The sequence below is a fragment of the Drosophila subobscura genome, chromosome J (assembly GCF_008121235.1).
Source record: "Drosophila subobscura isolate 14011-0131.10 chromosome J, UCBerk_Dsub_1.0, whole genome shotgun sequence".
In the NCBI taxonomy this organism is placed as follows: domain Eukaryota; kingdom Metazoa; phylum Arthropoda; class Insecta; order Diptera; family Drosophilidae; genus Drosophila; species Drosophila subobscura.
Genome location: NC_048532.1, coordinates 3,371,270 through 3,383,484, shown reverse-complemented (window position 1 = coordinate 3,383,484; position 12,215 = coordinate 3,371,270). Strand labels below are relative to the sequence as shown.

Below are 12,215 nucleotides of genomic sequence, written 5' to 3'. Positions count from 1 at the left end.
GGAGGGTGGCGAGCTAAAGGAGCGTGTTGGCGTGAGCAGTGTTGTTGATGTAGATGACAGATGAAGAAAAAATTTAAAATTTGACAAATAACCGCTACAGTGCAGATGTAGTACTGAGTGCCGTGTATAAAAGTTTTGACGCGTAAGAAGCGTCTCACACGTCCCTTCTCGTTTTATTTTTTCGATGGTTTCTAACTGGTTGTGGACTTAACTTTAAGTGATTGTCCAACGATTGTTCGTCAGTGGTCATGTCTTGTGGTGAAGGTCATGTTCTGTCCACTATTTAAAAGTTCCCCCTCTACTACTTGCAGAAAAGCACTGAAAGATGCTCAGGGCTAGGCGCGCTATTAGTATATACATTGATGATGAGCAGGTACACCCATCCAGTATTCCACACAGATACTTATTGTACTTTGGGCCCATTCGCTTATCTGGGCTGTGGCACGTGCCGCTCTGCGGTTTATGCATCTACGAATAATTGAAGTTTCCGCGAATACTTTTGAAATGCAAATCTGAGTCGAGTTTGGAATTTATGGCCCAAGACCTGAGAGACCTGGTTGCAAATCGCTTGATTCTGTTGTATAATTATTATGAACCACAAAGCCCTGCTCCCTGGTGCGGGATCTATCCGGTTTCCGAGGAAGGGACTGCCACTGCCTGGTACCCTCCAGTCGCTGTCATGCTGATGAGCGATTAACCCAAGTATAAAATACATATGAATATTAGTGGGAACCTCTCGGAGAAGCCATTGTGTCTGGAGCGATATGTGCTTCCCTCTCATTAGCTTCTCAGTGGCGGAGTTTAGCATCCATTTGGAATGGGAGTTCTTTTAGTGTGCCAAGAACGTTGCCCCAACACCCAATTCTTGTTCGCCCATTCTACGAACAGAATGTTTTCCAAAGAGGCACCGCATTCAAGTGCACAATTCCAGCTAAAACGCCTTACAAAGCCCAAACTATTTACCTTTCAAAAAGTGACAACTGTGAACCAGTTCGTCGGCATTTGAATACACATAGGGCCAAAAAGAGACTATTACGGCCGGTAGGGCACCAAAGTTCAATGTGGGCCAATAAAAACAAGAAAAGTTTGCATACCATACGTACACACACACATGGGTAAACGTCAGTCGAGGCAAATGGAAATGGCTATTGGAGTGGCTCATGCGACGCTTCTCGTTGCGAATAGGGAATAGAATGCGGCCTCGGGCCGCGTATCGTATATGGCATGGCTAAATTCGTTCACAGCCAGCTGGAGGGCGGAATATTTGACGTGTCACTTGACTTGTTGATGAGTTTTCGGGCTTGGACCCCAAAGCTGTTGGTTGTGGATTGGCAGCAGAGTTTGGGGAGGGCGACTCATGGATGTAATTGCCGGAATACCAGTTTGTTCCATTTCACTTAACCCCAATCGACACAGACGAACAACTACATACAAAAGGCACAAAAATTAAATAATCATCTGTATATTATAAAATGTTCGCATATTATTTGTGAGCCCATGCCAAGCCACAGAAAATGATAGTTTTTATGCTTAAATGATGCATGAAGTTGAACAAAAACTAAAAAACCATTTATCCATCTACCACCACCACCCACCCGCCGCATCCATGGGCACTGCATAATATGAAGCACGGTAATTTGCATTTTGTGTGCATCAATGGCCCCACTGACCATTGCCCACTGCTCACTGGCCCCAAAAACTGCAAACAGAATTCGTTTAATTAAAATGCACACCATAAAGCCAGAAGATGACTCCCAGTTAGAAGATGGATGATGATTCCCTTCAGGGGAATCCCCTCGCTCGGAAGGAGCTCATTAATGGAGCTTGCGAGTGGGAAAACTTTGTGAGAGATGGGACCACAGAGGTGGAACTGCACGAAAACAGTTCATATTTTAAAGTCTGATTAAAATCGGAGATTCATTCTCGGGAGTCCTGTAACGTGACCGGAAATTTACGCTTTAATTTTCCTGAGGGGGAGTACTCCCCTCAAAAAGACGAAAAATAAATTAAAATAAGAAAACGTCGCCAGAGGCAGTGCCCGTAAGTCACGTTTTGCAATCCCTCCCACAGTCAGGACATGGACACGACAGAGGCAGACCGAGAGCAGGATGTAACAAGAGATGACAATTCTCGGAGATAGGAGTTCGTTGTGGTAGTCCATGTGTGGGAGTTGGAGTGTGGACTGTCTTGTGTCTGCTGTCTGGCTTTGTGCCATGAATGATGACAAACTTGTTGACGACTGCAAATTAGCTGCAAGTGGTCAGGGGCGAGAAGTGGAGTGGAGTGAAAAGCGAAGGGCATTCAATTTGTGGCCAGGACGAAATGGGAAATGGGAACAAGAGTCGAGAAGATTGGCTGGCAGTAATGTTGGTGAAGAGTTGGTCAGGAGGCAGTGCTTGCTTTACAATGAGAAAAATCCTCTCAATTTCCAAGCTGTAGCATTAAGCTGCTTTTTCTATATATGATTTCCTATGTATGTATTTTTCCGGATATTAATTCACTTATTTCTCACTCGCAGACGGGTTTAACCCTCACGCCCGAGATGCTGCTCTCCACCTCGGAGTCATCGACGCACAGCGCCTCCGAGGTTGCCGGTCGACTGCAGGTCGACGTGCGGACCGGTCTCAAATGGACAGAGGCCAAGTACCGGGCCAAGATCATTGGCCATAATGAGCTGCTGCTGATTGAGGAGGAGCCCACCTGGAAGAAGTACATCGAGCAGTTCAGAAACCCTCTCATCCTGCTGCTGCTCGGCTCCGCTTTGGTCTCGGTGATCATGAAACAGTTCGACGATGCCGTCAGCATAACCATTGCCATATTAATCGTGGTCACTGTGGCCTTCATACAGGAGTATCGCTCCGAGAAGAGTCTGGAGGAGCTGAAGAAGCTGGTGCCCCCCGAGTGTCACTGTCTGCGTGAGGGACGCCTCGACACGTTCCTGGCCCGCGAACTGGTGCCTGGCGATGTGGTGCATCTAAACGTGGGCGACCGTGTGCCCGCCGATGTGCGTCTGTTCGAGGCCGTGGATCTCTCGATAGACGAGAGCAGCTTTACTGGCGAAACAGAGCCAGCCCGGAAGATCACCGACGTCCTGCTGAACAACACGAACGTCAAGGACCACAGCAACATGAAGAACATTGCCTTCATGGGCACACTGGTGCGGTGTGGCAACGGCAAGGGCATCGTGGTCAGCACCGGGGAGCGCAGCGAGTTCGGCGAGGTCTTCAAGATGATGCAGGCAGAGGAGGCCCCAAAAACGCCGCTCCAGAAGTCGATGGACATTCTGGGCGCACAGCTGAGCTTCTACTCGTTCCTCATTATCGGCGTCATCATGCTGCTGGGCTGGCTTCAGGGCAAGCCGCTCTCGGAGATGTTCAACATCAGCGTCTCGCTGGCAGTGGCTGCCATACCCGAAGGCCTGCCCATCGTCGTGACCGTCACCCTGGCCCTGGGCGTCATGCGGATGGCCAAGCGCAACGCGATCGTTAAGAAGCTGCCCACCGTCGAGACCCTGGGCTGCGTAAATGTCATTTGCTCGGACAAGACGGGCACTTTGACCAAGAATGAGATGACGGCCACGATCATCATCACCTCCGACGGCTACATGGCGGACGTGACTGGCGCCGGGTACAACGATCAAGGCGAGATCCACATCCGGCACTGCAACAACGTGGAAATGGCCAAGACCAACATCACGAATCTCCTCGAGATAGGAGCTGTCTGCAACAATGCTTATATCCAGAATGGCACGCTCCTGGGCCAGCCAACGGAGGGTGCTCTGGTGGCGGTTGCCATGAAGAACGGCATGTACGCCACGGCTGAAAACTACGTCCGCATCCAGGAGTATCCGTTCAGCTCCGAGCAGAAGATGATGGCCGTCAAGTGCATCCACAAGTACAACAACAACAAGGAGGAGTTCTTCTTCGCCAAGGGGGCGCTGGAGACCCTCCTGCCGCAGTGCACCAAGTACCAATTCGGCACGCAGACCGTGCCCCTAACCAAGCAGAACGAGGCGGAGTTTCTGGCCGAGGCATACGAGATTGGACGCAAGGGCCTCAGAGTGCTGGCCCTGGCCAAGGGACGGTCCATGCAGGATCTGATCTACTGTGGCCTGGTGGGCATCACCGATCCACCGCGGCCCCTGGTGAGGGAATCCATCGAGCTGCTCATGCAAAGCGGTGTCCGGGTAAAGATGGTTACAGGCGATGCCCAGGAAACGGCTTTGGCCATTGGTGAGTAGATTATTTATGCACATAGTAGTATTAGTATTCTCAAGGGATATTCCTGTCAACATTTCAACTGATACAAGTGGAAACTTAATCCTAAATCAGATTCGCTCTCTTGAAAACCCACAAAAATCCACTCTCCTGGATGATTACCTCAGCTCAAAACTCAATTATAAACTCTTTAAGCAGACAAAGACACACCGGACTCTTCTTCTGGACCCTTTTCTTGCCACAAATTGTTGGCTTTAACTAAAGTGCTGAGCCGTCCGAAACTATGCAAATAAATTTGTCCGTGGCACGTAATTAAAAGTGGCATGGCTCGCACGGCACAAGCCCTGCTCTGGCTTAGCCGCAATTTATGTATGTTTGCCATGGAGATATTCCACTGCGGATGCATGAACTCTGAACTGGCTGTGCCACAAGTGGGACATGCGAGCGGTATACCTAGCGCCAGGCCGAGGCAGAGACCGAGACCGAGACCTCTGCTTTGGCAGGAGAAGTCAAAGAAGTGCTCTTCGGGACCACACAATGAAACGCAACGTCCTGCTGGACAGCCTAAAAGTATGCAAACAGAATTAATTAACCATAGAGCCATTGGTCAGGGGTGGAGAGGAAAGGGGTCTGGGTTGTGGCATCTGGGGAGCAGTTTACAAGTTTTCAAACCCAAAACTTGGGCTCAAGGAGTTTTTCTTCCGGCGCAGCCTCTTCTCTTCACTGTACGATGCCGTTTGCGTGTGTGTATGTCGAGGACTGCACTTGGCCGTGGAGCTTCCTCAAGTTGGAAACTCTCCAAGTGGAGCTGAAGTTGAGGTTGCGTGAAATTGTTCCCAGTGTGGACTCGAGAGAAACTTACCTATTAATGGCAAGTGCATCGGGTAGGGCAGGACTGGAAAAGGAAGGCAGGGCAGGGGAATATATATTTAAATTCGACAGTGAAGGACCTGCCGAATAGATACAAAAAGCAAGCGCAGTAAATTGGAAAAGATGGCGCACACAAAGCACAACGGCAGAGACCACGAAAAGCGGCAAGCCGAAAATGGAAGCTACTCCTGCGCAGGTAACCAGCTCCTTTGGGCCTCCATGCAGCCCCACATCTAATATCCTGAAACGCACAGCACGAGAAAGGAGCAGAAGAGGGCACAAAACAGCAGCACAGCAGCCACATCTACATCGTTGTCAGTCGTAGAAATAATTAACTGTGGCTCCACCTCTCACGAGCCGGAGGGTCCTCATCCCTCTTCTTGTCATCATCACCATCATCATCATCATCATCGTCCTCATCGTCATCTACATCCTCGTACATCTTTCTCATCAGTGGCGCATCTGCTGCGGACATGATTTCATCATCTGCATGGACTGTGGACTAGCTGCGGGACTCGAAGCTCCACTAGATGGAAAAACTTCTCTATTCAGTTTGGTGGTTTTGCTTCTTCTGCTCCTTTCTCGTTTTTCCATCTTTGTGAAATTTGATTTAAAATATTTAATTTTCAGTTTGCCCTTGCATATTGATTGAACTCCATTCCACTCTGTATCTCTCCTTCTCTCTGTCTGTCGGTCTCTACACTTTGCTTTGTTATTTCAGTCGACAATCCGCTTATGGGCTACCTAATTGGCCGGGATACCACCCATTCGAGGCACCATTCATTCCACGTGCAAGTTGTGCCCGTGCCCCCGGGGCTATTGTATATACAGTTGCGCAGCAGTTTGGGGTGCCAATTGCATCGGCTAATCCCAGACAATTTGTACGTTTGATGGTGCATGGAAACGAAGATGGATGGACTGCGGAACTGCTGCTGCTTCTGCTGTTGCTGTGGGAAGGCATAATTGAGTCAATGTATTTCATTTTCAATTTGCTGGGCAATGTATGCGCCAGTACCACTCCCTGCTTAAGCCAAGAGCTGTGGCTGCTCGTAATTGAGTTTGTGGCTCGTTTAAAGTGGCTCAGGTCCAGGGCACTCTCTTTTCTTGCCGCCCCTTGCCAGATCGATTAGAGTTTGATTTGGATTTGATATCTTGAGATGGGAAACAACTGTTGGTCACGTTTCCAGATCAAATCTGCGGCTTACACTTTCCCCATGGCTTCCCTGAGCCTACGGCTCCGCCATCTTAATCAACTCTGTTTGGGGATGTCGATGCCCCTCAAACATGACACACATCCAATTAGCGGAGTGCACTCTCAAATGCACTCCACAATCCGATGCAAAACTCGGCACAACTGACAATCGGTATCCGCCCGGAGCGATTGTGGTGTGTGGGGTGTGGGGAACGGGAACGGGAACATACATCCTCTGCATGTTGATTGCAAGAACGGGAGATAATCATACTCCTAGCGCACTACAGTGCACAGCCGTATGACGGGTTGAAGAGTCGAAAGAAATTGTCACGTACATGAACACGCTTAATAAACAGGGCCAGGCAAGAGCAAGGAGCAGCATCTTGCTATCCGAATAATGCTGCTCCTGAAGCTGAAGCTACTGCTGCTGCTGCTGCTGCTGCTTCTGTTGCTCCCGACAGCTGCTGATACAAATGCAAATGTCACTCACTGGCAGGCGGGCACAACTTTCAATTTCCCCCCACTTGTGCCCCACGGCCCTACCCATGTGGAGCCTTCAATTACCAAATGAGACCTTGCTTTGCCTTTGCTTTTCCTCTTTTGTTAGCTGCTTTGTTTTTTCCGCCATTGTGCACAATTTTGCTTTGATTTTTTCCCGTTTGGCCAGGCTCTTTCTTGCCGGATGGTTTCGGCTTTCAAAGTGGCAGCTGAAGTGGTAAGCAAAATGCTTGCTGCACGGTCTTAGGCTCTGCTCGACAGTTTCATAAACTTGGCAGCGCTTTCGGTGCAACAACTTTTGCTTTCATGAGCACACAAGACTCCTCTTCTGTCTAATCCGATTTCGGCTTGCGGTCTGCCTGGTGATGAATTTTATAAGCTGCTGCAAGTTTGGTCTGGTTCCATTTTCGAGGCTCTGTTTATCAGGCCAAAGCAAAGTTTCTCCGAGAATCGTGTTGCCTTTTCCTTGGGTTTTGCCGAGTAGTTTCCAGATTTTTTTATTACAAACTTTTTTGTTTGGTTTTGACGACAGCTGTTCGTTTACTCTGGGCATCCATGCTCGGCGAAGAGAAGTACGGTCCCCAAAAAGATAAATATATTTCGAGACTAATGATCTTTTAAATCATTTTTAATGACCAGTTATAGACGAGCGTGTACTCTCTCAATAAAGGAAGTTTCGTTGCTAAGTCAGTATTTCTTATTATTTCTGGACACCTTCGAATCCATTCACCCGGAAGAGCCAAGAACCTTTCCACCTGTTGGGAGAGAAACAACTATCAAATTCCACCCACTGTGCGTCCGTCCGTCGCATCCACTGCGCGTGTCAAAGTCAATGTGGGAAGAGAATTGTTCAATCAGCATGCAATGTTGATGCTGCCGCAGAGAGGTGGGGTAAGAGGGAAAAACTCTGTAAAAGCAGTAAAAAACACGAGTTGCAATTATGCCGTTTGTTTCATTTTTAGACCCATTATTCCAAAAGACAGCAGGGGTATATTGTTTCAGAGAAAATGCATGTGTTAACAGATTTACAATTTTAGGGATAGAAAAATGAATTTGAATTAATTTGGATCAATAATTACAATTTAAATGCAATTTATACGCACCTACATATGGATGTACATTTGTATACGTGCCCACCGCTTGATTTAAAACTACGCTTGTATTTGATTAAGCATACATTAGCACATTATCCATTAATCTAACAAAATTCTTCAAAGTATCAGTTTATAACTCAAAATGAAGGAGTTGCTTGAATATTTTGGATCAGCGGTGGGCACATCCTTGATCCCAACTGCTAGCATTGCTCCGAGATTTATTCTTCGACTGCCGACGGATATGGGCTGATTTTTGTTGTTGTTTTGTTTATTGGTCCAAATTGAATGGCTAAGTAGCGGGTATCTCATGGTCAGGACATGCAAGCAGTATTCTCTTGTTTTATTTATGTTTTTTTATCGCGCTTCTCCAAACGGCGAGAATGGCGACAAATCGAATTTTTTATGCATTGCTTATGAAGGTTTTCTGGCATGCCGGACGAGCGGCTGTCATCAGCAGAAATTGAAACTAAAATCGAAATTGCAGTTTTCCCCCTGCGTAGACAGGTGAGCATGATGGATGATATCCTTGTAGCATGCCGATAGCAGTCTGAACCCTCTCTCATATCTCTATGGTTTTTTCGCGTGAAAATTAAAATCAGATGATTAGTTTTTGCGGTCAATGGCGGACAGATATGGAGGTTGAAGGCGGAATTCCTGTATGGTGCCAGAGTGATGATGAATTTTAAATTAAAATTGAAACCGAAAAACATGGGAATCTCTAACAGACTGAGGAGCTCTGAGTATCTCCGTACCTTTCTGGCCAACCCTTAAAGCAGAGAATCATAACCGGGAACCACAAAACTGCAGCTTGGCCAAGATAATGGCCCTCATTGAAGTTTGCATTCATTTTAATTTTGCGCCAAGGCGACCGCCGTCTAGCGTCTATCGTCTGGGCCATTAAGCCAGCAGACCAAGCCAAAATAGAGCAGCAAAGCAAAAGAAAAATGAAACTGAAACATTCCCATGGAGATCTCAGGGAGAGAGATAGAGATGCCGCTGCTGCTGGCCACCTCTGTCATTTCCTGCAGCAGGAAGCCGAGACGCAGGATACTCGGATGGCGAAGGAGATGGCGATGCAGCCTTTAATTGTCTGGGAGCTGAAAGAGCACCCAGACGAGAAGAAGGAGCAGAGGTAGAGGCAGCAAGAGAAGCAGGAGATGATGGGCAGCAGCGTTCTGAATGCGTTTTAATTACGTTTTGCTGTTGCTCATTTTGCCGCGCATCTCTCCATTGTTCCGTCCCGTGGCTGTTGTTCCTGCTGTTTGTTATAATATACTTCAGCGCACTCTAGCTAAAAATGTTATACAAACAGAGCCCACGGATGGAGTAGGATGCGATGGCGTCCAATGGTTGGCAGGATGGCGGATGACAGAGTCAGTCCCCCCGCACCGCGGAAAGACAAATTCGAGGGCGCCATAATGAAAAATGGCGTCGCGGCTCTTCGTAAAAGTGTACCCTCTGTGTCTCCGCCAGCTGCCGCGCTTCCTCTTCTGCGAACTTCATAAATGCGCTCAAGTACACAAACAAAAAAACAAAATCGAGACATGGGAAATGGGGAAACGATGCCTGAGGCGAGGCATTGGGAGCCATTCCCTCTGGAGTTTTTCAAGTTTATTGCCTGGCTTACAATTGAATTTGCAAAGAGGGAACCTGCCTGCCAACAGCCAACACACCCGACAAATTAACAATTGTTTTTGCATTGGCTCCACGGATTACAGCCAAAGTCGACGGCATCAAGCTGTGTGCCGGCACACACGCGCCAAGAGGCAGCTCCACTTGCCTGTTGCTTTGCACAGTTCATCGCCAATTGCTTGGAAAATGCAATGAAAGACGATTTACTCGACTGCCCTGGAACAACAGAGCAAGCGGAGGAGCCCCGGTGCCATGGCAGGTGAGGGATTACAAGGGCTTAGAAGTGGACTCAAGGATGAAGGGAGAATTACGCCAAGATAGAAGCTCCCACACCATGCAATTAAATGTACTATACATCCAGGCAGCGGCGACCTGTAATCGCATACAGCACAGACGAGTATTTCTAAGCGTGTTTAATTTTTTATTTGCAGCCAACCTCATAGGCATCGACACCATCCACCACCAGACGCTGTCCGGACAGGAGATGGATCAGCTGAACGAACACCAGCTGGACAAAGTGGCCAACAATGTGAGCGTCTTCTACCGTGTCTCGCCGCGCCACAAGCTGGAGATAGTCAAGTCGCTGCAGCGCACCGGGAACATTGTGGGCATGACTGGCGACGGGGTGAACGACGGCGTGGCCCTGAAGAAGGCAGACATTGGCATTGCCATGGGCAAGAATGGCACGGATGTGTGCAAGGAGGCGGCCGACATGATACTGGTCAACGACGATTTCCACACCATCATGTGAGTAGCCATTGCAGCCATTGTAGCAGTCAGCCTCTAACCGATTTTTCTTTCATTTTCCATGCAGAGCTGCCATCGAAGAGGGCAAGGGCATCTTCTACAACATCCGGAACTTTGTGCGCTTTCAGCTGAGCACCTCAATCGCTGCCTTGGCTTTGATCGCTCTGGCCACGCTGATGGACATTGCCAATCCGTTGAATGCCATGCAGATTCTGTGGATCAACATTATAATGGACGGACCGCCCGCTCAGTCGCTGGGCGTGGAGCCCGTGGACCACGACGTTCTGAAGCAGAAGCCGCGAAACGTGAAGCAGCCGATGATCACCAAGTCGGTGGTGGCGAATGTGCTGCTGAGTGCCAGCATCATAGTGCTGGGTACGCTGTGGGTGTTCCAGCGTGAAATGGCCGACGGGACTTTGGGGAAGACCAAGCGGGACACGACCATGACCTTCACGTGTTTCGTATTCTTTGACATGTTCAACGCCCTGTCGTGCCGATCGCAGACAAAGAGCGTGTTCACTATCGGCCTGACTACCAACCGCATGTTCCTGCTGGCCGTGGCCTTCTCGATCATTGGCCAAATGCTGGTCGTGTATTTTCCACCGCTGCAGATGGTCTTCCAAACGGAGGCCCTGACGCCCTACGATATACTCTTTCTGGTCTCGCTCACCTCCTCTGTGCTAGTCGTCTCTGAGATCAAGAAATGGTTCGAGCGCACCATGGAGCGCAAGATGTACAGCACCCGCTCCGAGCTGGACTTCGTATGACAAAACGCAAGCGCTAGAGACGAGTTGCACCCGAAAGCCGAGTAAATTAAATAACAAAAAAATAACACAAAAAAAGAGCAAAACCATGCCAAAACCAAGGGAGGAGCGTGGTGGACTGGACCGAGGAGCAGCAGCAGGAGAGAAGCACGAGAGCAGCGAAGTGTGTGTTTAGTTTTACATTTGACTCGACTCGAAAGTTAGCCAATATTTAGTCAGCAAAGCAAAGTTGGGCGAATGCGCCCCATTCCGGATTCATATATTCCCATATTTCATATATAAATATATTCGACGTAAGCCTCAAGGTTTCGCGTTAGCTCTATGTAAGTTTTGCATAGATTCTACTACCTTTATTTTACTTTGTTCAGTTGTATTGTCTTATTTTATTGTATCGTATTGTATTTAGTTCTTAAGTAGACAATTTGTAGAGGTATTTTAGTTTTTTTCGCTTCGCGTATTATGTTCATGGATGTCCAAGTATTTGAAAAAGCCAAACGTCTCTAAAACTCTTTTTAATTTCTCAGCGTACATCGCACCCCATTGGCTCCAGCAGGCCTCAGGCCAAGCTCTATTTTCTCATACTTGCCACCCATTTCCATTAAAGCTCCATGTGCTGCTCTAGTTTAAGCTCCTAAGCTGGCGAATCAAGTCATTTCAAAGTGTTTGTTTGATACGAGTATGTCGGCGAAACATTTTTAATGTGATATTATTTTAAGCTCATAGACAACAGCAGCCTGCAAGTGAGCGGATCGCAAATTTAAGTTTTCTTTTAAGTTGGATTGCTTCTCGGCTCGTGGCGCCAAATATTTTCATTTTGACAACAATAAAAGCAAACTGCAGCAAATCCTCAAGAGATTCTCTGTTTTATAATAATCGACCTGGTCTCTATCCCACAGCAGCGAGCCAAGAACGAGAGAAATTCAGCCGAGCAATCGTTTAAGTGTACCAGATCACTCCAACAGATGTAGATGCAACCCACAACCTACTTAATATCCATCCCCTATCCGATTAAAATGTAAAATAAATGTGCAGGAGTCGCAGGAGGCCATAAATAAGACAAGGACGGATCCCAGGCGCAGTGGAGTAAAGAAAATGGTTTTTAGTAATTTTGTTATCTAATTTATTCGGTGTTTGAGAAAACAAGCAACAAATTTGTGTACAACAACAGCAAAACGAGTCTCTGGCGCGCTAGCAGCCAAAA

The 12,215-nt window shown here is 47.9% G+C and overlaps 1 protein-coding gene across 5 annotated transcripts in view; it reads left to right on the top strand.

Moving 5' to 3' along the window:
• The window catches only part of LOC117892902 (calcium-transporting ATPase type 2C member 1), a 41,979-nt gene extending 29,764 nt beyond the window's left edge, over positions 1-12,215 (top strand). For 3 of the 5 annotated variants that reach the window (XM_034799202.1, XM_034799206.1, XM_034799204.1), the window contains exons 2-4: positions 2,519-4,232; positions 9,935-10,250; positions 10,318-11,084. In XM_034799202.1, coding sequence (XP_034655093.1) covers positions 2,519-4,232; positions 9,935-10,250; positions 10,318-11,017 — 2,730 coding nt within the window. In that variant the 3' untranslated portion in view covers positions 11,018-11,084. Of the gene's footprint in view, positions 1-311; positions 374-2,518; positions 4,233-9,934; positions 10,251-10,317; positions 11,338-11,910 lie in introns of those variants that run through there. The other 2 variants (XM_034799201.1, XM_034799203.1) reach the window with 2 other exon arrangements.